Source organism: Lepidochelys kempii, chromosome 7 (assembly GCF_965140285.1).
Source record: "Lepidochelys kempii isolate rLepKem1 chromosome 7, rLepKem1.hap1, whole genome shotgun sequence".
NCBI lineage: Eukaryota > Metazoa > Chordata > Testudines > Cheloniidae > Lepidochelys > Lepidochelys kempii.
This window is the reverse complement of record NC_136386.1, coordinates 77374535-77401384: the sequence shown is the minus strand read 5'-3', so window position 1 is coordinate 77401384 and position 26850 is coordinate 77374535. Positions and strand designations below refer to the sequence as shown.

The following is a 26850-nucleotide window of genomic DNA, read 5'->3' as shown; positions in this document are numbered from 1 at the left end:
GATCTATCAACCTTGCTTCTGTTAGGCCAGCAACTGATATGCCAAGATGATCCATTTAGTGTGAGATAGCAACATGATGACCATGCCTGTAAAAAGTTGCAACATACCAGGTTGCAACTTTGATAGTTTGGCAGAAATCCCAGCTATGATTGGATACATTATCATGGAATACTGCAGATGCACCTGGCAACATCAGAGGATGCGTGTTACCAGGGGGCTTTGGCACAAACCCGTCACATTTGCACCAGGAGAAGACAGCACTGGCAGGGCAGCTGACAGTAGGACAGAGCCTTTAACTGTGGTGCTGAGCATTAAGTTACTGAAAATGTTTCTTCTCATGCAACATTTGGGGGCTGCATGAGCTTTGAAGCCAGTGGAACTATGGTAATCTACCAGAGGATCTGGCTGGGTGCCTATAGCTGACCCATGGCCACCAATAATTGAAAACATTCTATGATGAGCAGTTTTGTCCTCCAAAGCTGCAAACAATTGCATTACAATGTGTATTTGAGCCAGGACCAAGACAACCCTACTTCTCTCAACTTTTAGTCTGTTTTTTGAGAAGCTCTGTCCATTGGGAGGCAATGGCTTCCTAAAGTCACCCACCATTTTGAGGGGAACAGTGCTGAAACTGCAGGTGATAGACACAGACGAGGGATAAAAAGGCATAGTATTGACAGCAAAGGATGAAGTGAAACACAGAGACAAAGGTATCGAAAGGGGAGGAGAAGCTGACGGAAGATGTAGGGAAGGGGAGGGCAAAGAAAGTGGGAAGTGAGTGGCAGGAAGGAGAATAGATAAGAATGGTGAATTAGAGAATTGGAGAGGAAAGAACAAGAGAGAGGAAGATCTAATGAGAAAGATGGGGAAAATTTCTAATGCTGGTGAAGTAAACAGCCACTTGCTCAGAAATTAAAGGAAGGAAAACAATATATCAGAGGAGCCTCATTGCAGTAACTGTTTACTGCAGCTGAGAATGAAGAATTCCTCTCAAGTGAATTAAGGGAACAGGTATAGAAAGCTTCTCCCCCTCCACCTCTAGCCTGTCAAACTGCATTGGTTTTATCAGAAAGCTCCTGTTGAGCCCATCTGGTTGATGAACATTCTTATCAACTAGCAAATATAAATGACTTATGGGAATAATATTTCAATGTATAATGACACGGCTATATCTAGGATTCTTTGAAGATCTGTGTTATTAAATATTAAATATCAAAGCTGTAAATTATAGTAGCAGCTTTATATTACTAAATTAAATTCAAACAAAACCTAATTTCCTTAATCATTGACTATAATCCTCCAGGAACATATGCTATTAATTCAGTTACAAATGGCACAGAAATTGTATGACTTCAGTTAAGTTATTTTATATCAAATTCTAATCCAGGGCAGAGTCTTCAGTAAATCTCCTAGAGGGAATGTAATGCTTCTGCAATCATATTGGCTCTTTAGTGGAGAGCTAATCTTTTTATACTCTGTTTTTTCACTCCTTTAGCCATTTCCCTCACTTTCTTACTATGCTGCTATATTCTACTGTATACCATGTTTATAGAGATCTGGCTTTTTCCACACTCTTATTTGATCACTGAGGGTCAAGATTTTTCTTACTCGAAAATTGGATCAATTGTTTTTTAATATAAAATTGAATAATTCTGCATTCATTTGAGCATATACTTTAACTACCACATGTTGGGTTTGTTTGGTTTTGATTTTTCATTAGGACACTCAATTGTTCAGTTTGTAGCTAAATATTTGGTAAACAGGCTGATTTCCTCTTCAAACATCCCCTTGGGGGAAAAAAACCACAGACTTCATGTAAACAGACCACTTCCAGAGTGGCTAAAGAATGTTGGTCAGATCATAAACAACAACTAGGAAAGGGTCATTAGAATTTCTGGGAGCCTATTGGCTTCTCCAGTACACTTTATTCCAGATCAGAAGGATCGACATATTTTTAAATCGACTGTAGTATATCAAGTGACAGTTGCTTATATTTACACATGGCCCAGGACAGATAATTTACTGGGCAATATGGGGCCAGCCAAGAAGTTGTTCATCATTTACCTCATTATGAGGTATTGATAGGGTCCTTTGGCAGAACGATGACTGAAAAAAGGGAAAGAACAACCTATATTATACATCAGTCTGAAAGTACTGCCTTGAGAGAGAGCCTATGTCGTGGTGGAGAAAGTGTGCCTTACTGTTACGGGGAAGAGATTTTGAGGTAGCAGTTGACCAAAATCCCTTAGCATGAATGGGGCTAATAACTGTAGTGAAGTATTGCCTTACAGTGATACTCTTTCAGGATATTTCAATGCAGTAGGAAGAGAAATGCTAATATCAAGGGGCTTTTGAAAAATAGGCACCGTAATGCTTCAACTTCATGTGATATTTTTATTTGACTGTGTGGGTACCCTGTACACAGCAAAACAATGACTCCAGTTACAAGGGCACACAGAGAATGTTATTGGTGATATGCTCACCTTGCAAAACAAAATTGCACCACAAGTAACAAAAAGCATTTCTCCAAGATCTAACTACCTAGACATTCAGTTAAGCAAAACTTGAAAGTCGGTATGGTAACTACTAATAATACGGACACTGGACAACTTTGGATGCAAGACAAAAAAATATAATGATATGTGAGCTTAGCTCTGGAAAGTGTTGTGGGATGTTTGGTTGGCTGCATGGCCTCACCATGGTGACCAGGTGTGCAAGTATGGACTGCAACTTTTGGTTGGTATTCAAAGCTAGTGAGGTCAATCTAGAGTTGAAATCTGTCTGATAAAGAAAAAAATGTCAGCTAAAAAATTAGAATCCCATTGTAAACGGGCTTCTTTCCCAGCTCACTCTAACGCAAAGTCCATACACTGTGCAGGTTCAAAACTTGCCCCTTTCTGGGCTTTTGTTAAGAATGAAATTGACAATAAGATACAGTGCAGCTCAAAACTTCTCCTCAGGCCTGGTAGTTTCCGGGGTTCTTATTTCAGGAACTCAGCCTACACCACAGATCCTCTCCTACCTCCCTTATATCTAGTTGAAGTAACATGCTATCTGCCTCAGTGGGTCAGCAGAACCCAGTTAAATCATTCTGAGCAGGAATACCACCTGTTAACAATTTCATGTACACACTGCCAGCCCATTACATTCATACAGTGTCCTTGTATGGGTTCACCCTGGGCTACTTTAGAGGTTAGGTTTGTTCTTGTTAAACATCAGCTTCAGTGCATGAACTGACACCCTCCAGATTCAAAGTGGAAGGGGGGTTATAGGCTAGAGCATTACAGTGGTGGGCTCTTGATTGAGATTAATTTCCCTCTCAGTCTCAGTTGTTTTGTTGATCCCAAAGGCACATTGCAAAGCCCATCTATTTACTCAGGTATTTCCTGAGTGGGTGCTTTAAGTGGTGGAAGTAGCTTCTTTGTTTTTCTTTAGGCAGGAGAATTTTAGTATTATTGACCTTTCCTCCCCCTTCTTCCCCCAATTCTCGATATTTGTTCTTTCTATCTGACATTTTTGTAAGGGCACCTAGCAACTGGGATTGGCACACATTATGCAACTATCTAAAATAACAGGATTAACCTTTAAGGGACTTCAAGTAGCTTTTGTAAGCTATAAAGCTGTTTCTAACCAAATTGTGTTGTACCTCTCAAAACCAGATCTGGAGAGTCCATAAAAGACTCTTTTCTGCCACAGTAAAAATTTAAGAGAAAAAGTATCCTTCAGAGCTACAGATTCCAGGGTCCTTCCAATGAAATAACATGCCTTGACAGAATATTCTCTTTATTTATTCAACATTATTTGTAGTCTCCTTGTGATTCATATGGTTTGGGTTGGGATTTTTGGGGGGGGGGGTGGAGGGTAGCATCAGTGCATGCTCTGATGTCTTAAGCTGAAAGAATCCAATGCTCTGAATTAAAAATACACACGCACACACACCACTGCTCTGGTAAGAGTCACAAACTGTTGCAAAAATGTTTGCTTACGTCTAGAAGAACACAGGATATGTAAAATCATCAGATAAGCTAAAGAGTCAGACCATTAGGGAATCAGAACAAACTACAATGGACCCGAGTCTCTGCTTTCATGCTGCAGTTTTACACCCACGTGTCTCAGTTGAAATCACTGAAGTCACATGGGTGTAAAACTGGACCACAATGATTCAGTCTAATGTTTAGCTTTCTTTTGGGAAACTTTTCTTGCGTGTTATGCAGTGTAAATAAAATTATTCTCTATAATAGAGAAAGTTTACCGTGTACATTAAAGCCACTTCACTTTACATACTATTTCTATGGAAGTTCAAGGAACAAGCAAAAGCAAGGATATTCAGAGTTAACTGGCACAACATTCAGACTTTTGTGTATTTTTCTATTTCTCCCTAATGGCATGAGGTAAGGCTAGAAAGTCAGCCCAGATTTTAGCTCAAGTTCTGTATATTCTTCCTTTAGCTGCTTTGTCAGCGTGCTGAAATTATTTTGCTAAAGCAATGTTTATCAGGAAAGAGGGTGGGGGGCAGGTTGTACAACTCCAACTACAGAAGGTGATTCAACTGGTAATTTTTCTAACGTCTTTTGCCCTTTGAAATAAAATGAAACAACAGCAGCAAATGGAGAAAAGGGATGAAAGCAAAGGGATGAAAAAAACCCATCAGATGCAAATCTATAACTTTTCTAGTCACTGACTGGAGGATGGGGGTGGAGGGGAGAAAGGAATCCTTTATGTGCCTGTGACTCAATGAGATCAGCCAGTGCTGTGTGGAGTCCTGCATTGGACAGCACTATAATTTAAAAGCCTGGTTTTGATTTTTTTTAAAGAGTTTTCAGGAAGTCTGGGGGAGGGGCAATGCAGGTTTTTTTTATTATACTGGGCCCCTTTGTCGAGATGGAACAAGAGGAAATGTCTATTTGCTTGTGGTGCATACACATATCAGCTATTCCCAGGGAAACTTCCCATCGCCTGTAAAAGGCACTGGGCCCCCGCAGTACTGGGAGAGGGGGTGGGGGGGCCAGCTGAGAATGGAGCTGCTGGTGCTGCTCAATGCCCTGGTTACAAGGCTGCTCTTTGTTCTACACTCTCTGATCGGGGTTTGGAGGGTGACTGAAGTGAAGAAGGAACCCAAGTTCTGGCTGCTGGCATTGCTCAACCTCCTCCTGTGCCTGGAAACTGGGCTCACCCTCAAGTTTAAGCAAGGCAAAGGCTACAAATGGTGAGCATATCCCTTTGGCTCCTTCAGGGTGTCTTTTGGCTCTTTGCATATACACTTATTGCAGATCTGAGGCTCACTGTAGCTGGGTTGCTATTTTATTTCAGAGCTGGGACTCACTTTAGCTCTGCTACATAAGCTGTTCTTGCTTTGTCTGTGTTGAGATTTCAGAAATATTTGCATCAATTACTACAGTAGGTTTGTAGATGGGATTTGGGGGGGCAGTAGGGTTCTGGACAAGCCACTGCAAAATCCCAATGAGCTTTTTAAAAGGGTAGTTTGCATCAGGCTCTTTGGAGATCAAACTTTTCTCAGGGAAAGCATTGGAAAATGTGAGAGTTTCATGCAAGGCATTTTTGTTCTAGTGCTGCTGATCTAGAGTGCTGAAATAGCTAGGAAGAAAAACTACATAACTCCTTTAGATTTTGCTATAATCTGCACAGATAGAAAATCTGGGTGCTTTGTGAGCAACAGCTTGTCAGGTAGCAACTGTGCATAGGGCAAAAATCCCAGAGAAAGCAGGCTGCTCCATGCTATATTTCCAGCAACCTCCTCCTTCTGCTAGTCTCACTGATAGCCAGAGTTTTCCTGGAACATTATTCCTCATCAGTGCTGGCTGCAACAATGATTACCCTGAACTGACAATCAACAAATAAAGATGTGTACAAGCCACTGGCTTGGTATGCTGTAGATTCTGCTCAGTATTTCAGTTTCTAATCGGTCTGAAGTTAAATATGGGAGCTACTGCATTGAAAATGTTTCAATATAAATGAATGTGGGTGAGAGACAAAGATTCCTTAAAAACATACCACATTTTGCCCAAGGACGAGGGTTTTACATGTGTTTAGAAAGTGCTCACACAAACAGGATTACTTTGCTTCTGTCCATATCCCATGTGATTCATTAATCTAAAGCAGGGGTGGGCAAACTTTTTGGCCCGAGGGCCACATCTGGATGGGGAAATTGCATGTAGGGCTGGAGCAGGGGGTTGGAGTGTGGAAGCGGTGTGCAGGAAGGGGCTCAAGGCAAGGGGTTGGGGCAGAGGAGGGGTACGGGGTGTATGAGGGTGTGCAGAGTGTGGGAGGGGGCTCAGGGCAGGGGGTTCGGGTGCAGGAGGGATGCGGGCTCTGGCCTGGTGCCGCTTACCTGGAGCGGCTCCAGGGTGGCAGCAGTGCATACCGGGGCCAGGGCAGGCTCCCTGCCTGCTCTGGCCCAGCACCAGTCCCGGAAGAGGACAGCACCACATCCCTGTGCCTCCTGTGGTAAGGCAGGGCAGAGGGCTCCACACGCTGCCCTCGCCTGTGAGTACCTTCCCCGAAGCTCCCATTGGCTGTGGTTCCCCATTCCCGGCCAATGGGAGCTGTGGGGGGCGGTGCCTGCAGGCGAGGGCAGCACGCAAAGCCCTCTGCCCCTCTCCTCCCGCCCCCAGGGCCACAGGGACGTGGTGCCAGCCGCTTCCAGGAGTGCTGTTGGCCCATGGGGCCATAAGGGTGGCAATCCCTGACAGGCTGGATTCGGCCTGTGGGCTGTAGTTTGCCCACCCCTGATCTAAAGAGTGAGCCAAATCAACAGCTCTATATAAGCAGAGGTAAAGTTTTTGCATCTGCCAGTATTATAGATCTTCCGTTTGTAGAAACTCAAGCCACATGTCCCTGAAAGTAAACAAACAGGTAAAAAAAGAGAGATAGTTTTATGATAATAAATGCTGACACCATTGTGTGAAATGTTATAAAAGTCCAAAATATTATTGTGAGGCAAGCCACAAAATTTTCACAGTCTAAACTCAAATATCCTCCTAGTACTAACGCGTCTTGTACTTTTTAAATAATGCAGTAACTGTTTAGTAATTATAGGAATCAAAATACATGTTTATTATAAAGAAGCAGTGTCAGAACATCCTATTTTTGTCAACATCAGCAGCTATGCAGAGGAATATTTTGCACATCTGTTTTCAGAAAATTCAAAGAATAGTTTTAGCTGTGCAAATAAGTTCGGATTCAACAGAGGTCAGTAAAAAGTCTTGAAAACAAATTTACTCAGGAGCTAGAGCAATCCTGCAGAAATGTTTTTTAAAAACTGGACCCAATCCTGCACTCTGTGACTTCACTGGGAGTAAGATCAAGCCTGATAACAAGAAGGTGTCTAGATATTTCTTTTTCTTTCTACCAGGGAGGTGCTCGACCCCTGCTCCATTCCAGGCTCGCCCCCACTCCACCCCTTCCTCCAAGCCCCAACCCCGCCTCACCTTGCCCCGCCCCACCCCTGCCTTTTCCCACCCCCTCCTCCGAGTGCGCCCCATCCCTGCTTCTCCCCATCCCTCCCAGTGCCTCCTGCACACTGCGAAACAACTGATTGCAGTGGGCCGGAAGCACTGGGGGGAACGGGGAAGAGTTGATCAGTGGGGCCCCCAGCAGGTGGGAAGCACAGCAGGAGGGGGGAAGCTTGGCTGCCACTGGGTGCTAAACACCCGCTAATTTTTTTCCATGGGTGCTCCAGCCCTAGAGCACCCATGGAGTCGGTGCCTATGCCACTAACACTCTCTTTTTGTCCTATGACTGCAGAGGTGTTAATGGACCGCTTTACCTAAACAGTCCCTTAGAATATCCGCTAACTGCCTATGCCAAACACTCTGCTCCACCTTGCATTTAGCTGTGTCACTGAGAGTACCTTTCCCAGATCTGAAGAGCAGCTCTCTGTGGCTCAAAAGCTTGTTTCTCTCACCAACAGAAATTGGTCCAATAAAAGATATTATCTCATCCACCTTGTCTTACAGGAAAGATAGGTAGCCATCATGTCTCTGGTTAAGATTGTCAAATATACTAGTTGTTTTCCATTTTATACCCGCTTCATGTTTCTAGGATGGAAATTAGAACTACTTCACTCTCAAGATATGACTACACTTCCATCAGTCTTCTAGCTGCATCTATACCAGGGATTAAGTTGACCTAACGACAGTGCTTGGAGCGCAATATTTTTCCCAGCCCTGAGGGACATAGCTAGGTTTATCTATTTAAGTGTAGACCAGGCCTTATTTTGCTCTCTTCTGAAATGATCTAACTTTAAAAAAAATTGAATCAATGACATTGAAATGAAGTAAAAAAATAAATACATTTAAAAAACCAAGGAGTAACTGGGTAGTTTTGAAGGCAGTAGCATTGGGCGTTTGATTGAGCCATTTTATGGCAGTTCAGAAAACTGGTACTTTTCTCTGGCAGCTCTCTTGCTCCAGAAAATAAACTTTAGTTTAGCCCCTATGCCCAAAATCTTTAGCCCTTATAGCTGCAAAAATAATCCTTCTAACTTTTAAAATGTAAATTAGTGGAGTGATGTCTGCAGAAATCCTGAAACAATAGCTCTGCTCGTCTCAATCTGTGTTAACTATGAAATCTAACCATGATTATTTAAGTGAGAACATTGTTAACTATTTCACTGCTGACCAAAGCATCAAAGAAAAAAAAAGGTTTCAGAGTAACAGCCGTGTTAGTCTGTATTCGCAAAAAGAAAAGGAGTACTTGTGGCACCTTAGAGACTAACCAATTTATTTGGAACTGGTCATATTGTGAAGATCTGCACACAATCTCATTTTGATGTCACAAGGGGGTAGAGCTCAGACTGTGGGTGGAGCAGCTGGACTGACTGCAAGCCAAAAAACTGAGCAGCTGTAGCAAGACCACTTAAATTGCAGAGCAACAGAAGGTGAGGGGCTGTCACCACAAAATCAATTTGAGCGAAAAAAGGCTGCATTAGGGAAATACCTTAACAAAAGTGTAGTAGAGGGGCTAATGTTTCCTATTATATCTTTAATTTTGCTGTCACATCATCATGGAGAAAAGATAGTTAAGGCTGTTTCAAGCAGTTTCATGTGACTTCAGAATTTAGTAATCAGGAGTAATGATAACCAAGTAAGTTTCCTCAGGCTTCTCCTTCACCCATGAAGTCAAGGGGAGTTTTGTCATTAATTTTAATGGGAGTAGGATTAGATTCCTAGGGTTGGAATCAGTGCCCCCGGAAGTCAATGAAAAGACTCCAATCCCTTCATGAGGCTTTGGATCAGGCTCATTCAAAACAACAACGTTGGACCTAACTCCTGGTCCAAAAAATGACTATGAAGAAAGTATTGACTTGCATTTTACTGGGAAACCGTAGCAACAAACACAAGAACCAAAAAAAGGGAGAAGTGTGCGTAGATGGTATGATAAAATTCCTCAGCGTTCTTGGAAAACATGGCCAGTTCAAGAAGCTGAATGCCACAAGTGTCATCAAAGCAAGCAGAGGTGACACAAAGTGATAGAGAAAACAGAGAGATCCACAACAAGAAAAGGAGAATTTGTGGCACCTTAGAGACTAACATTTATTTGAGCATAAGCTTTCGTGAGCTACAGCTCACTTCATCGGATGCATTCAGTGGAAAATACAGTGGGGAGATTTATATACATAGAGAACATGAAACAATGGGTGTTACCATACACATTGTAACGAGAGTGATCACTTAAGGTGAACTATTACCAGCAGGAGAGCGGGGTGGGGGGTGGAAAACCTTTTGTAGTGATAAATGAAGCTGGGCCATTTCCAGCAGTTGACAAGAACGTCTGAGGAACAGTGGGGAGTGGAGGCGGGGGGGGGGGATGGGAATAAACATGGGGAAATAGTTTTAACTTTGTGTAATGACCCATGCACTCCCAGTCTCTATTCAAGCCTAAGTTAATTGTATCCAGTTTGCAAATTAATTCCAATTCAGCAGTCTCTCGTTGGAGTCTGTTTTTGAAGGTTTTTTGTTGAAGAATTGCAACTTTTAGGTCTGTAATCGAGTGACCAAAGAGATTGAATTGTTCTGCAACTGGTTTTTGAATAAGTCTTGACGTCTGATTTGTGTCCATTTATTCTTTGACATAGAGACTATCCGGTTTGACCAATGTACATGGCAGAGGGGCATTGCTGGCACATGATGGAATATATCACATTGGCAGATGTGCAGGTGAACGAGCCTCTGATAGTGTGGCTGATGTGATTAGGTCCTATGATGGTGTCCCCTGAAGAGATATGTGGACAGTTGGCAACGGGCTTTGTTGCAAGGTTAGGTTCCTGGGTTAGTGGTTCTGTTGTGTGGTTGCTGGTGAGTATTTGCTTCAGGTTGGGGGGCTGTCTGTAAGCAAGGACTGGCCTGTCTCCCAAGATCTGTGAGAGTGATGGGTTGTCCTTCAGGATAGGTTGTAGATCCTCGATGATGCGTTGGAGAGGTTTTAGTTGGGGGCTGAAGGTGATGGCTAGCGGCGTTCTGTTATTTTCTTCGTTGAGCCTGTCCTGTAGTAGGTAACTTCTGGGTACTCTTCTGGCTCTGTCAACCTGTTTCTTCACTTCAGCAGGTGGGTATTGTAGTTGTAAGAATGCTTGATAGAGATCTTGTAGGTGTTTTTCTCTGTCTGAGGGGTTGGAGCAAATGCGGTTGTATCTTAGAGCTTGGCTGTAGACAATGGATCGTGTGGTGTGGTCTGGATGAAAGCTGGAGGCATGTCGGTAAGTATAGCGGTCAGTAGGTTTCCGGTATAGGGTGGTGTTTGTCACCATCACTTATTAGCACCATAGTGTCCAGGAAGTGGATCTCTTGTGTGGACTGGTCCAGGCTGAGGTTGATGGTGGGATGGAAATTGTTGAAATCATGGTGGAATTCCTCAAGGCCTTCTTTTCCATGGGTCCAGATGATGAAGATGTCACCAATATAGCGCAAGTAGAGTAGGGGCATTAGGGGACGAGAGCTGAAGAAGTGTCGTTCTAAGTCAGCCATAAAAATGTTGGCATACTGTGGGGCCATGCGGGTACCCATAGCAGTGCCGCTGGTTTGAAGGTATACATTGTCCCCAAATGTGCAATAGTTATGGGTGAGGACAAAGTCACAAAGTTCAGCCGCCAGGTTTGCCGTGACATTATCGGGGGTACTGTTCCTGATGGCTTGTAGTCCAACTTTGTTTGGAATGTTGGTGTAGAGGGCTTCTACATCCATAGTGGCCAGGATGGTCTTTTCAGGAAGATGACCGATGGATTGTAGTTTCTTCAGGAAGTCAGTGGTGTCTCAAAGATAGCTGGGAGTGCTAGTAGCGTAGGGCCTGAGGAGGGAGTCTACATAGCCAGACAATCCTGCTGTCAAGGTGCCAATGCCTGGGATGATGGGGTGTCCAGGATTTCCAGGTTTATGGATCTTGGATAGCAGATAGAATACCCCTGGAACCCCGACCGGATTTGTGCGGATTTGTTTTTGTGCTTTTTCAGGGAGTTTCTTGAGCAAATGGTGTAGGTGAGATCAGAGGTAATGGCTTGTAGAAAGTGGTGTTGGAGAGCTGCCTAGCAGCCTCTTGTTCATATTCCGACCTATTCATGATGAGGACAGCACCTCCTTTGTCAGCCTTTTTGATTATGATGTCAGAGTTGTTTCTGAGGCTGTGGATGGCATTGTGTTCTGCACGGCTGAGGTTATGGGGCAAGTGATGCTGCTTTTCCACAATTTCAGCCTGTGCCCGCAGAAGCACTCTATGTAGATGTAACAAACAAGGTTACAGAACTTTCAGTGTGAGTGACATGCATATCTGGCCAGTGTCTTTATAAACAGTTTTAGTCCATGTTAAAGGTTTCTTTGGGGAGGACACATTTGTTTTGGTTCAGGATATTTCTACCCTTGTACTTACACAGGTGTAAAAGTAGTTTGAGATCAGAGTCCGTGTGTAACTCAGTGGAGTGACTCCTGATTTACACCAATGGTTGAGATCAGAAAGAGGGCCTTCAGCAAGAGATTTTTATATACCCACTTCCATGCAGAACTGAGTGGGCAAAATACATGAATTAAAAGAGAAACTTTCATTTTGTTTTTGAAAAAGGTTTTTAAACAAACCTAATCTTTGAGAAGTTTACTAGTAAACCAGTATTAAGACATACATGTATTGATTGCCTTAGGAATTCAGTGAGAATGGCAGCTGTTAAAGTGTTGGTTGCAGTTACCCCTCCCTTTTGTATTCCATATGGCAGAACTCACAAAACACTTATTAAATACAGTTCACACTGAAAAGTAACATTCTGAATGTTCCACTCAGAAAATGGTAGGATATATGTGGTGCTCATACAGTGTTGTAACCTAAGCTATCTTTTCGTTTTCTTCACAGGTTTTCTCCAGCAATATTTTTATATCTGATTAGCACAGTACCATCATTATGGCTACTGGAAACTCATCGTGAAACTCAGGTATTTCTTGTGGTCCTTGAAGGAAATATCTGGAAACTGATTCCTTTATTCATAGTCTGCCAGGTCTTATTCCTATTCTTCATTCCATTCTCTGGAGACTCTACCAATCCAGCTCCAACTCTAGTAACATCTTTTGGTAATGTTGAATTGGCAGCACTTCATTACATTTGATTTAATGAAACTCACTACTTGCCAGGCTGACTGAGACCAATCTCTTTGGTATTCTGCTGATGGGAATGGGACTGGAAGTATCAAGATAAATGATATACAGCCATGCACCTCTAGGTTACTGGTCTGAACCCAACTTAGGCTGGCAATGGCGTTACTGTCAGATAGCTGCTTGGTGGCTTAGGTAAAATACAGTACTGGTTCCAGTCCAGTTCTTAGCAGACAGATACCATGGTCCCACCTAAGTCAAGGTTGAGGCATATTTGCCCACTATTGTTAGGAAGATTACATAGTCACTGCCAACCCTGTACTCCTGATGGATGATATTCACCCCCTTTGTCCCACTTTATCCCTATTTGAGGGTTTAAGTAGTTAAGTGATGCATAGGCCTCCTGCTGGCCCTCTGACCAGAGATGTACTGACTTCTGTGCTTTCTGATTAAATAATGGAGCCAGTCTCCAGAGCTACTACACATGTGATGAAGCAGACAGGGACAGGGCCTGCCTGCAGGAAAGCTGGATTCTAGTCCTAGCTCTGCTGTTGATTCCCTTTGTGACTTTTGGAAAGCCACTTTTATCTATGCTTTATTTTCTCTTTTTAAAAAAAGATACTTATACTTACCCCTTTTTGTAAAACATTTTGAAATCCCTGGATTAAAGGTGTTCTATTAAGGCTGAGTCCTCTTGTTATTCATGAGGATTATGAGAACGTTCCATTTCAAGAGTGGAATCCTCAGCTGCACCAAGGAAGAGCTAGGGGTAGTTGTGAGTGGGTGGGGGAAGCTGCAAATGAGTCAACTGCAGCTTTCCAATCCTAAAGCCAATTCTATGCCAGCTCCAGCCCTAGTCAGTATAGTTCAGAGCAGCATTAAGGTTCCCTCTTATCTTTGATGCACCCCCTATGCCAGGTAGGGGGGAACAACAGAGCATAGAACAAGGCTAAATCAGCCAGCTCTTAATCAGCTGATGATTCCTCAGTGTTGGATGATTGTCATCTCCCCACTTAGAGCATATTTAAGTCCCCTTAGCACTGCCAGAGTGGCACAATGGGGCTTAGCATGGATCAGGATTTAGCCCCAAGGGTTGCATTAGAACTTCCTCAGAAGAGCCTGAGAGGATCGTTAACAGAAAGCAATAGAAAGAAAATGAATAAGTTTGATTAATCAAATACAGAGCCTCATTTTCTCCTCTGAAACATTTAGATCAGAGAAACATTATCAAATATTCAAAATTGCATTTGCACTGAGATTGCCTGAGGCTCTTTCTAAACACAGAAGCAAGAATTTATTGTCTTCATGTTTGGCACATCTTCCTAAACATTTGTGAACAGGTAAAGTGGATATTGAGAACATTTGTAATTGTTAACTCTGGGCTAAGAAACAGGCTAATTCTGTAGTCAAAGGCAGGAGATTATGTCCCAGAATGATGTTACAACATGGCATACTTTATATTTTATTGATATACTGCTCCTCTGAATTAAAGTGGGAGTATATCAAGTAAATAGTTCAGGTTATTCTTGAAGAGAAGGGTAGAGGATTCTGAAAGTACATATGACCTAATGGATTCAAACCAAGACCTCAGGGAAGGACATCAGTCTTGTTAATAATTAGGTCAAAATGTAGCACCGAGTCACAAGTACTACTCTTTATAATAAAATATCTTGTGCCTTTTCTTAATAAAAGGATCAAGACCAGGCAATTGTGCAACAACTATAGCACATTTATTGAATACACAATAAAAAGGTTTTGTGGTAACTGAGGCAGTAAATACTATTAAAGATTTTGCTCTCAGATTGAATCCCTGAAAGTAAACATTAGCCCTTCCCCCCCAAAAAGTGGTAATTATTTAGGGCATAATTTAATATGTACTCCCCTACCACTGAAGGGCATGCAAGTTCTGCTTCCATAAGTATCACAGGAATGATCATAACTAATATATATACACACACACACACACACACACACGTGTATATATATCAGATATGTGAAATATCGACAGTGCCTTATATTATTTAAAGCTGCGGTTCTCAAACTTTTTTTTTCCCCCACTGACCACTTGAAAATTGCTGAGGGTCATGGCAGACCACTTAATGATCTTTCCAAATGTTGTTTGAACCATTAGTTAACTATTGTAAAGCGCTTTGGATAAAAGTGCTACATATATTTTAAAAAAAACCTTAATAATAGATGTTTTTTGTTCTAGAAATAAAAGCCCACAACTCATATTTTAATATCAGTAGTCTTACCTGTCTAATGCGATGGATGTGCCCTCTCTTCCCCGTCACGGCAGCCACAGAGCTGAGGCTGGGAAGGAGGAGGGTCTCTCCCTCTCTCCCCCACCACAGCAGCCCATGAGCTGAGGCTGGGAAGGAGGGGGGCCTCTCCCCCAGCAGTCACAGCCCTGGAGCTGGGGAAAGTTGCCTCTTTCTCTGGCCGCTGCAGCCCTGCACACCCCAAATTCCCCCCACCCCCTCTTCTCACCCCACTGCCCCCTCTTCCCTCCCAAGGCCACCACCTCACCTTATATGTGTCTTCTCCAGGGTCCAGGCACCTAATTAGTGGAGCCACACCTGCGAGCACTATTCTTTTGTGTGCAGCCGTCCAGGCATGCACCTTATAGGGAACTATCTGCAGAACACCTGAATGGAGCTCACCGACCACAGTTTGAGGACCTCTGATTTTAAAACATGTTGGGATGCACTTTTTTAATAGAGGGTTATGGTATAAAGTCAGATTGAACTATGTTGAGTAAAAATAATTAGTCAGTAAAATCAGTGAATTAAATAGCAAGGTAGAAAACTGACAAATTTTATAATCTGTAAAAACACAGATTTGAGACATTCCTGTTTTCTTCCTAAAGCTTAAGGTCCCAATTGAGCAAGCCACATTAGAATGTGTTTAAGTGCTGTGCTGAATAGAGAATGACTTAAGTATATGCTTAACTTTATACACATGCTTCAATGCTTTGAATCAGGCTCACAGAGAGCTCACTCATACTCCACGTGTACTTGAGCAACAGCCAGGTTAAAGGTAAATTTCCATTCAGTACAAAAGAAGTTACAAGATGTGCCAACCAAATATTTATTTTAAACAACCCTAAACAGTTTAAGAAGCAACCAAAATCCACCCCACGGACAGAACTAGTGCTTTGTACTACATATGGGCAAAGTTTTGTGGATGAATGTGTTTATTAAAAAACACAGCTTTAGGATGACAAACTATTTGCAAATTTGGGTAGAATATGGCAAATAATTTCAGATGAAAAAAATGAAGTGTCAAAACATTTTGTTTTAGCTTTTTTGATATGAAACATTTTCACTTTTCATTTTGAAGTGATATTTCAGTAGAAGTTTAGCTAGATTTATCTTTAAGAAGGGGTAAAAAACACCCAAAATCTAAACAAAAGAAAAATGTAATTTGGGGTTTTTTTGTTGTGGCAAGAAAAAAAATCTAAAAGTTCAATTTTGAGTTAACCTGAAATGAATTTTTTATTTTGGATTTTTCAGTTTGGCCACCAAACTAAAAAAACAATTGTTTGCTCTGCTCTGCTCTGTATATTTAAGTATGATTTTAATGCTAGATCCAACTTGATATATCATCCTACTAATAAAGTAAATGTTTGTTTTTTCATCACTTGCCCTGACATTTTTGCGGGAGACAAAAGACTATATTTAAACAAGTGTCCTCTCCTTATGTCATGGGTAGGGCCCTATCAAATTCATGGCCATGAAAAACTCATCGTGGACCATGAAATCTGGTCTTTTGTGTACTTTTACCCTTTACTATACAGCTTTCACAGGGGAGACCAGCATTTCTCAAACTGGGGGTCCTGACCCAAAAGGAGTTGCAGGGCGGGAGGGAGGGGGAAGGAGGAGTCGCATGATTATTGTAGGGCGGTCATGGTATTGCCATCCTTACTTCTGCACTAGTGCACTGCCTTCAGCGCTGGGTGGCCGGAGAGTGGCAGCTGCTGGCCAGGCACCCAGCTCTAAAGGCAGCACAGAAGTAATGGTGGCAATACCCCGACGCACCCCTCCAATAACCTTGCAACCCCCCCCCACCACCACAACCCTCTTTTGGGTCAGGACCCCTATAATTACAACACCATGAAATTTCAGATTTAAATATTTGAAATCATGAAATTTGCAATTTTTCAAAATCCTATGACCTTGAAATTGACCAAAATGGACCATGAATTTGGTAGGGCCCTAGTCACGGTCCAGCTTCTCTTCACGTTTAATCCTGCAAGCAAGTCATAGTGCAGAATTGGCAGCATCACATGTATTTCCATAGCAGCAGACTATGAGGGTCTCCAGCATCAACTTCATTCTTTACAGTATAGCCCCATAGGTGCGTCTGTTGCTTCAGGGGGCCCAATCCTGTGAGGTACTGAGCACTCCCTTGGAGTTTTCAAAACTCTCAACTCCCACAGAAGTCAGTGGCAATTGAGGGTACTCTGCCCCTTGAGGCAGTGGGTCCAGAATAGAGTTGGTCAAATGACACTGTGAAAAGTTTATTAGTTGGCCCTTAATTCCATTTGCAAACTGTTTGCAATCCCAAAAGGAATTTTCTGAATTAGTCTATAGGGTTTTCACAATCTGTAGCAATTACTCCTTGCAGTATTAAAATCTAGAATTTGGCCTATAACTGATCATGATATGGTTTCTGTCCTTGATTGGATCACTTAATGTTTATAAATACAGTAGAACCTCAGAGTTATGAACTGACCGGTCAACCACACACCTCATTTGGAACTGGAAGTACATAATCAGGCAGCAGCGAGACCAAAAAAAGAAGCAGCAGCAAATATAGTACAGTACTGTGTTAAATGTAAACTACTAAAATAATAAAGGGAAAGCAGCATTTTTCTTCTGCATAGTAAAGTTCAAAGCTGTATTAAGTCAACGTTCAGTTGTAAACTTTTGAAAGAACAACCATAACGTTTTGTTCAGAGTTACAAACAACCTCCATTCCCGAGGTGTTCGTAACTCTCAGGTTTGACTGTAGGAAAAACATGTGAAGAAATCATAGGGATGTTGAATCTCATTTTAGGAAGAAAAAAAGTAGGAAATAAGTTAGCCAAAGAAGTTTGAGGATTTTAAAAATTTCTTCCTATCCTTTTTTGCACAATAAAGAGAATTACATCTAGCTACGTATATAGATCCAATACTGAAAAATAGTTTAGTTCCTTCCTGACAAAGAAGGAAAGATGTAAGCCAGATTTATTCACTGCCTGCCAGGCTTTACATTCAATTTTCTTTTTCCTGACATTTCACCAATTGCAGCAGGAGTTTCCCACTAAATAAGTGTCATATTCCCACTAAATAATTGCATGTATATAGTGGATAGATGGGCTGGGCGAATAGCTCTAGTGCCAATGCTCCCATTCACGCTTGTACGTACTTTGTAAAATGAACAGCTCTTCCCCAAACTTCCATGTGAACACACACCAGTTTCGTAAATATTCCCAGAGAACTGAGCTAGAACAAGACACAAATGTAATTGAATCAAATCAGGACTCAGACTAAATGAACATGTTAACAAATATATGTGTCCACTATTTGCTCACATCTAGTCCAGAATAAGGACTAAGGAGTGCAAGTCAGGGCAGAATTCTTCAGAAGGAGAAGTCCAGCACTGCGGGAGAAAAGCTCACATTAAAACACAAATAGCTTTAGAAATAGAAAGAGGGACCCAGATAGATACGGACAGAGTAAGTTGCTTTTGCATGTATGGTCTCCGTTTCCTCATCCCTACCCCAATATGACAGTTCTCACCTTGCTCACCAGGCTGCAGTTTGATGGTGCCAGGAGCTGCTGAGATACCTGCTAGGGTGGGGGAGAGGGAGGAGCTCTCTCAAGTGGGAACAGCTGAGGCACTGTTCCACATGTTCCCTCTCCTTTTCCTCTCCACTTTCCTTCACTGTGGTGGGGCTGCTGCTGCTTCTTATCCTCCCATCACTTCCTTCCACCTTCTGCATCTGAGTGCAACTTTGGCAGTTCTAGTGCCATAGATAAATTAAAAATAGTCTGATTCAAGCTCCCTGTAACCCAGTGGGTTGCCTGGGCATTGACCCTGAGCACAGTCACGCATAGTGGGGTTAGCCTCTATGTCCTGCATAGTTTGTGGCTCCTACCCCAAGTGGGAGGAAGGAAGTGTGTTGTGACTCTGGTTTCTAGTCACCATTCCTTGGCAAGCTTGAGGGTGTAGAGGGGGCATGGCCTTCACACTCACCCTCAGGTTATAGTCCCACCCAGGCCAGTGGTGTCTGTTGAGATGTGTACTGAAACAACCCTCCCGGGTACATTGGAGTCATTAACCCAATTAGACAATAGCTTTAAATAAAATTGCAGCCTCCTCATTTAACCACATTGTGTTCGTGTTTCATTGTTTTGTTCATGTCACATGTCCACAGTAATGCCTCTGTCTACCTTCCGTCTCATAAGATACAAAACATTCATGGTTCTTTTCCCTTGTTTATGTTAAACTCTCTCCCTGTGAAACTCCCCACCCCCATCCCACCACAAATAACCCAAACAGCTAACCTAAGAGCTTTTTTCTGAATTTCCAGGTTATTGGGGAAGGGGCTCTATTTACAGCTTTTGTCCACAATTACTGCACAGTGGTACCTGAGGTGCTTCACTTATGCTTCATTCTCAGTAAAGGGGAAAAGTGGAACCTCAAATTCAGGTATTTTTTCGAAGATGTTGCCTTTGTACTAGCATGTAGATCCCTAGCACTCCCTGGAAAACTGTCTGTTTGGTGCAGAAAAAGTTATGGTGGGATTCTTATTTAGGCACCTAACTTCCATTAAAATCAATGGGAGTTAGGTGCCTACTGTACATACCTTTGTGAATCCCACTCTTAACTCCTATACTGATGCGATGAGCATGCTAGAAAACCATCGTCCAGGCCTGTCTGGCAGAAATATGATGGGATTAAAGTCTTCAATAACTGAGGAGTTTGATTTTCTAATTAGCTTTGTTTTTGAGTAGAATGAAATGAGATGCTTAGGGATTGTTAGGAAGATAGATTTTTAAAATCATATCCAATCTGCTCCAGGGACAATAATAAGAGTCACTGAATATCTGCTCCCTGCATCACAGTAGTTTCTTTAATCACCGCAGCCCCATGCAATGAGGATTTGTTTACTGAAGTTCAGTAACTTCAAGGTTTTTTTGCCTTCATTACATTCTGTCAGAGCTGTATGTACTCAAAGAGTGCAAAGAGGTGCTTTTCTGCTCTAAGGGGATACACAGCAGCACATAGCTTTGTTTCTTAATTAGTCCTGACATTTCACCAATTACAGCAGGAGTTTCCTTGGAAGATAGAAATAAATAGCCTCTTGCCAGAAAAAATGGTTTATCTTTTCTTCCTCTGAGGGATCTTATGGAAGGAGAAATGAAACAACCAGAATAATTACAGACAGGTCCCCTGGATAAGAGAAAGTTGTCTTGAAAATAGTCTCTTCCCCCCTCCCCCCCGCAAAAGCATAGGCCACACCTGTCTTCAGATTAGAATGCAGCTGTCAGCCTTAACCCTGATTTACCTTCTAATCAGAGGGAGCCTGACTGGATATTTTTGGAACCATTGGTGGCATATTACAGAGAGCTACAGCATATTGCATTATGAAGTGAAATCAAAACTTTACAGAGGTTTCCCTACCATATAGCAAATGGTGTTGAGTCCAGTTCTAGAGTGAAATTCACCTCAGCACTAGACCCATGCACCACTTAAGTCTTCAAAATGGGGAATGCTGTGTTAGCCCCCTGAACAATGGAAGAATTTCACCGTTAGTGAACAGATATTTTTCTACATACCCAATGATTTTGGGGTAAATAAAAAATTCCTAATTCAGTAAAAAGTCTTTTTTTCTACCCATTGCAGACACCCAGAAATCATCTATCCTTCTAAGATAACGCTGGATTTTGCACCCATGCATAGAAGGTGGTCATATGTTGTATCAAACTAGGTTGTAAGGTGTCATTTTTGCAGTATTTGGATGCTCTCCTGGACAATGAAACTACAGAGAATGGAGCCAAATTTTGCTTACACTGGTGTAAATCTGAAGTAATACTACTGACATCAGTTACATTACTCCAGATGTAAAGTAGTGCAAATGAGCAGAACTGGACCAATAAAGTTAGGCACACAAACCCACTAAGATCATGCAAATCCTATATCAGACATATTTGATTCTGCTAAAATATACTGGCAGTTACTAGAAAATTCAACACCACATACAATATAGAAAATCTACAATACTCTGTTTTACAAAACTGGGTAGTAATTTAGGGGCTCCCTAGCAGGTCCCTTCAAACTTATGTGAATTATGAAATAAATGAACTAATAGGATGGCACTATTGATAATCACAGAGAAAGCCACAGAACTCATAGCCCTAAAGGGAAAATGATAGTTGTACTGAAACCCCTTCCCTTTCTAAATGATATTGCATTGGAGTTTTCTGATGCAGAAAGAGAAAATGGTCAGGCTTATAGTACACAAGGGGACGGGGGGAAAGCTACCAGTGGTTGTGGCAGTAAATGGATACCTGTCATTTTTCTCTTGTTTCTAATATGTTTATTAAAATATGCTAATAAAAAGGCAGTTGACTAGATTCTGAACAAAAATGTTTACTGTACTACTAGAACTCTGCTGCAGTGTCTGGATCCTACACTCATACTGTATTTACTAATCCAGCAAGTCAGAGTCAAACTTCAGAAGTAAAACTAAGTGCAGTACAGTGTTGGCATTACATAGTATTTTAATACATGAATAGGTAGAACCACAGGCTCTCTCAGAACTAGTTGGCTTGGAATTCACAGCACACCATCACAGGAGGTTGGGCTTCAGGAGTGACATCCATTGTGGGCTTGCTGAGACTGGGATCAACATGTAAATGAGGCTCAAGTTCTGCAAATGGGGTGAGCAAGTGGCATATTACAGTTTGCTGCTGGAGTATAATGCAAGTACGGCTAAGGCAACAGGAATGGGAAATTGGGAGATTAAATGTTGGAATGGAAGGAAGGAGATGTCTGTCTAGGATGAAGTTGTTGGGTGAAAATTCAAGAATTCTCCTCCAGCCCCATGATGTTTTCTGAGTGTATGATGTTTTTGTTTATTGTAGTTTTGCAATAATGAAACTGAACAAACATGGGAGAATATCGGCAACAGAGAAGACTTCAATCAATTAAAAGAGAGCACTCCCAAAAATGAGGGAGCAGATCATCACATAATTGAGTCGGTGGGATACCTTTCTCTACTCAATCTATAGACCTTATGATATATAGGGGCACAGAGATAAGATAGCACTTTTTGGGTCTATGTAGTGAACCTTGCACAGGACAGTTTTGCAAAGTGGTGTGATGAAAATTGTCATCTATAAAAAGCCATTGGTGTAGATGGTGCTTGTTCTCTAAATGCTGTTGCTAGGATTGGTCTGAGTCTGAAGGGATTTCCTTCCTCCCCAAGAATGACAAAATTGAGTTCAACAATTTTGGAGTTACAGTGGAGCAAAGTATAACAGTTAAGTGAACAATGAGACAAGGGAAGAAAAAGAAAGATAAATCAACTCGGTCTGGCAGTCCATTGAGTGAGTCACACCAGCAGCATGAACAGGTTTGCTTTAATTCTGCTTGAAGAAAGAGCTAACATGATCAATTGAATTGAAGGTGCATTCAGTGGAGATAAGTTTTTATAGCTAGACCATCTCATGTTCCTATTGTTACAGTATTTTTCTTGTTGTTTTGGTCTTTGCAATAGGCTAGAGTTTTTGTCTCCCAGCTCTCCACAGTGTGCGAAACTGTATGGACGCTAGGACTCCACCAGACTTTTCTACTACTACTAATAATAGGGAGATGGCTTCTTCCCATTGGCGGTGAAATCACCCGTGATCAGTTGTCCCAGCTGCTGCTTATGTTTGTGGGAACTGCAGCAGACATACTTGAATTCACTAGCGAGACTTTGGAAGTAGAAAATGTAAGGTAAGTAATATTTCCTGAAGTACATCATTTGTATCCAAGGTTATACTGAAGACTTTCTTGTTCCATTTCAAGTTTTGTAATCCGTGTGAATTTGGGGTTGCTGCAACTGGATTATTCAGAGATGTCAAGAGATGGTTACTGTCTAGGACTTTTTATCTTCTTCTGCGCCTCCATGGAGGTGACAAGTAGCTCCCATCCGCTTCATAGGACGTTATTCATAATGAAACATGTCACATTCATCAAAAGGAAAAGACTCAAACAACCAGGAAAATGGAGTAACTAACACATACTGTTTACAACACATACAATTAGAGCTACTCCAACTATTTATTACAAACAGAGCCTCTCCTTTGGTTAGTGATTTGTTCACAAGCTAATCTTGATTGTCTTGTAAATCAGATACTTTTCAGACTGTATGTTGTTTGCAAACAGTTTGCCGTGGCTATTCATTATCCAAGTTGCATGTTTGGTTACCTGATATGGTTTCCTCCCTGAGTGGGTGACAAGGTTTTAAAATAGGAGAGGAGAGAGTAATCTGCTTCCAATGTGAATTTTCAGATGAATAATAATTAACATGATTTAGAAACATCTTCAGAGATACTCACTTATCTGAATTTTCATAAAGAATGTGACCCCACAGATAATGGGGAACTGAACTTGGCACTTTTGTCCCTGAAAATATCCATACATTATTCTTTTTTCACTATTCAACTAAGCTGTACCTGTAACAGAAAACTTATTTAACAGCAGGGCAGGCTCTCCCTACATAACAAAGATGGTTCAAGCTCAACGAAGATGTGAAATCACCAGAAGGGTAGGGCATCTTCTCCTCATTGAGCCTCAGAATTTATTTCCATACTCTGATCACTCTTGAGTTTTAACTCTGAGGTTTGGTCTAAATCACACAGCTCAAGCAGGTGGAAAATGCAAACCAACTGTAGGGATTCCCACCAGGAGTTGCCCCAGGTTTCTCCAGAATTCCACTGGAATGACGCATGAACCCACTAGCTGTACTGTTGGGCTCCAAATCCTTTTAAAAGTGACAGTGTTCTAAATAGTTTGGGGGTTCATTTAATTAGTTACTCACTTTTTTTTGTTTGTTTGTTTTTAGGCATAACCATGCTCTTGTTTATGCAATTCTTTGTGTATGGACTTGGAGTATGTTGCAGTTTCCACTTGATCTTGCAGGTTAGTATCAGCAAAACAGCTTTTTCAGAGATGAGCATGTCTCAGGACTGTGCACACTTACAGCATTATGTGAATGAAAGTAAATACCACTGCCAAAGACTATGCTGTGGGCTTTTGGTCGGCATTTCACATCACAGAGACAATGATGCGTTATTCGAAGGAAGCTCAGCATCAGCATAGAAAAATAAGTATGCTTTCTTTTGAAGGAAGATTTATTTCAAGCTGAACTGTGATCTCTTTAATATACACTGTTTGTTTCCAGGCAAACTGGAATTGCTGCTGAATGTGTTAAATAGGAGCACCTGCTGTGATTGTGTCATTATAATGGAAAAATTGACACAACCTTAACTATAAACCCGGGGGCTAGAGCCACTCCTGGAACTAGGCTGGCTCCCACTGGGGTAGACGATGGCAAAGAGCCCCTGAGTTGGGATGTCCTCTTCTTAACATGAGGCCGGCATAGCCCATAAAGTGGATATGGTTGACTGAGAAAAGGGCATGGCCAGACACTCCCCAACTTGGTGGCTCCAGTCCACAGAGCTTCTCTGGAAACCATAAAAGTATTACGCTGCTCATCCTTGGCTTGAACACCAGGGAAAGGAGGTAGTAGAAACATCACAAGTGGTCCTACCTCAGGGTGATTTTATCCTCTTGCAGAGAGGGCTTTTCTGGTGCAGGGAGGCATAATGGACATCTCCCTATATCAGCATCTATTATTCTGACCCCTCTTTTCTGGGAGTTTACAATTCAGCTGCATCTCATGTATACCATCAGCTCAAGCAGGAATTATTTTCAACAGGTTTTTATATAAAATTGATAAAATAGCTCAATCAGTTTTTTCTTCTGGGACTTTTTCTGAAGCCATTTTCTTACAAAGGATATTAGGCTTTTTTAAATATTAAGGTTGAGGCAATATTTCCATGTTTTAATTTTTCATTTTAGCAGCTCGATGCTACAGATTGATGCAGGAGCTTTTAAGATGTGTCACATTCAGATTTGCAGATACAGATTTGCTAACAATGTATTCTTTCAAAAATAAATACCACTCTAGTTCAAGAAAGCATTCAAATACCTTTAAAGGATCGTAGCATTAATTTAAATGAAGCAACATGTATGCCAGGTTTTTCCTTGTCATTGCTATTCTGTTTCTTTCCCTACATTTCACAGTGGAAAATTAAAGGAAAGAGTATATGTATGCTCTTTAAAATATTTACCATATGTGACAACTCTATTTAAGAAGGTAAGTTTGTAATGATCACACCTCTGTACAGCTGTTTGAGTGAGACACAAAAATTTTACTTTTTACGGCTGCACCACTGTGCTTTGTAACAAAGGGCTATGTCAGTGCTGCACATGACATTCAGCTGCATCAAGGCAGGGTGATTCAAGATGATGATGCACAAGTGCATAGAAAATTCAGCAACTGCATGCAGAAACTTTTGTTTCTCTAATGAATTCAAATGAAATGCTCCGCTGCTCTAAGAGGTTTGCTTTCCATTCTTGACCGAATTATTTACATCCAAAGAGACAAACAATACAGTTCTTCTACGGAATGTGTCATGATTTATGATACTAATTAAATCTAAAAATTATGCAGTCTAAACAAAATAACCTAATTTCAGCGGTAAGTTTTTCATGTTAGACAACCATATTTATCATGAGTGACCCCTAGATATTATCTTGCCTTGCAGGTGCAATATCACTGTAAGCATTTTAAGTTAGCTAGCGAGACGTTTTCATCAGGTTAAGGAAGACTCGTGCATACAAGTTAAGATATACCCATGTGATTTAGTACCCATAAAACCAGAAATGGATAGCAATGACTAGAGTCATTCATACTGTTTGTAAGCACTGTACATACCTCCCATCCTGTATATCCTAACCCTAACCTACAAGGCCAGCTGTGTGAGCCATGTGCCATCACTGAAAGGAGGTTACTGGTCATACCAAATCTGTATGGTGGGTGTGTGATGTGGACAAGTGTCCAACAAGGACGGAGTGAGACCATATTGTTTTCAAGCCCTATTCAGCAAAGCACTTAAGTGTATACTTAACTGTAAGTACATTCTTAAGAGGGAAGTGCATGCTTTGCTGTATCAAGCCCTGGGCATACTTTATTTTGAACCTGGACCTGCAGGGTTGATAGTTTAGTGCACTAATAATCTACTCTACCTCTGAGCTGCCCTTTCAGCCTTTCATGTCTAGGTTTCAGAGTGCTACATTAACACAGCATGTCTTTTATTTACAGTGCAACATATTGGCTGTAAACTATCTGTGTCATCTACGAGAGTCCCCACTTTACTGCTGTGCAGACACAGTGCAGACCTGTGGAACATTGGAATCAGCCTCTTCATACAAGATGGCCCTTTCCTCGTTTTACGTTTGATACTGATGAGCTATTTTAAAGTAATCAATCAGATGCTGGTGTTTTTCACAGCTAAGAATATCTTAGTTGTGATGTTACAACTGTACCGTCTAATAGTGCTATCGTTAGACTTCCGTGCTTCTCTGCAGTATCCACCAAGCAGCCGGATAGGAGGAGTGAGCTGCTGCCCATGTGAGCCTAATGATACCACTCTCCCACCCAGCAACTCGGATACTGATATGAGAGAATGCACTGCTATTCCTCTGGAGGATTCGCCAGTCCCATCAGAATATCAGTGAACTCAACTGTTTATTCACTGCAACACCGTCTGTTTCCTGTGGCCTTTTGGAAGGGTTTGGCCTGTTTGTATTATCGTGGTTCTTACTCATCTCCCTTCCACCACAAAATGAAGTTTTGTTCTAAAAACCAGAAGACTTTGAAGCGATGTCACAGAAAGGAGAACTTTTTGATCCTGTTGATTTGCGGGGGTGGGGGGTGGGGGGGTTCTACTACATCCTTATTATATTTATCCAGCGGGATTAGGTAGGTGTAGTTTATAGAACTACAAGATTTGAAGTTGTATGTGATGCATTAACAAACTTGGTTACTGTCTTTGGAGGCATTATGTTAAAGAATGTGCTCAGATGTATTTGTGCAGAAGGACAGACATATCAGGACAGTTACCTGAAATTGGGGAGCCTGTAACTTTGCTTCAGT

At 41.7% G+C, this 26850-nt stretch overlaps 1 protein-coding gene across 1 annotated transcript; it reads left to right on the top strand.

Annotated features, from left to right (window-relative positions):
- The first annotated feature begins 4902 nt into the window (after positions 1–4902).
- Positions 4903–26588, top strand: TMEM26 (transmembrane protein 26). The gene is made up of 6 exons (XM_073354918.1): positions 4903–5206; positions 12352–12430; positions 21725–21841; positions 22360–22580; positions 23692–23768; positions 26017–26588. Exons 1-6 carry the CDS (start codon positions 5016–5018, stop codon positions 26430–26432), a joined length of 1101 nt encoding a protein of 366 aa, XP_073211019.1. The 5' UTR covers positions 4903–5015; the 3' UTR covers positions 26433–26588.
- The last annotated feature ends 262 nt before the right edge of the window (positions 26589–26850 follow it).

Bases quoted from the DNA above. Each gene is read 5' to 3' on its own strand.
- TMEM26 (XM_073354918.1), top strand. From the start codon at position 5,016: ATGGAGCTGCTGGTGCTGCTCAATGCCCTGGTTACAAGGCTGCTCTTT. The intron at 5,207-12,351 runs GTGAGCATATCC...TTTTCTTCACAG, and splicing joins CAAGGCAAAGGCTACAAATG to GTTTTCTCCAGCAATATTTT. The intron at 22,581-23,691 runs GTAAGTAATATT...GTTTGTTTTTAG, and splicing joins TTGGAAGTAGAAAATGTAAG to GCATAACCATGCTCTTGTTT.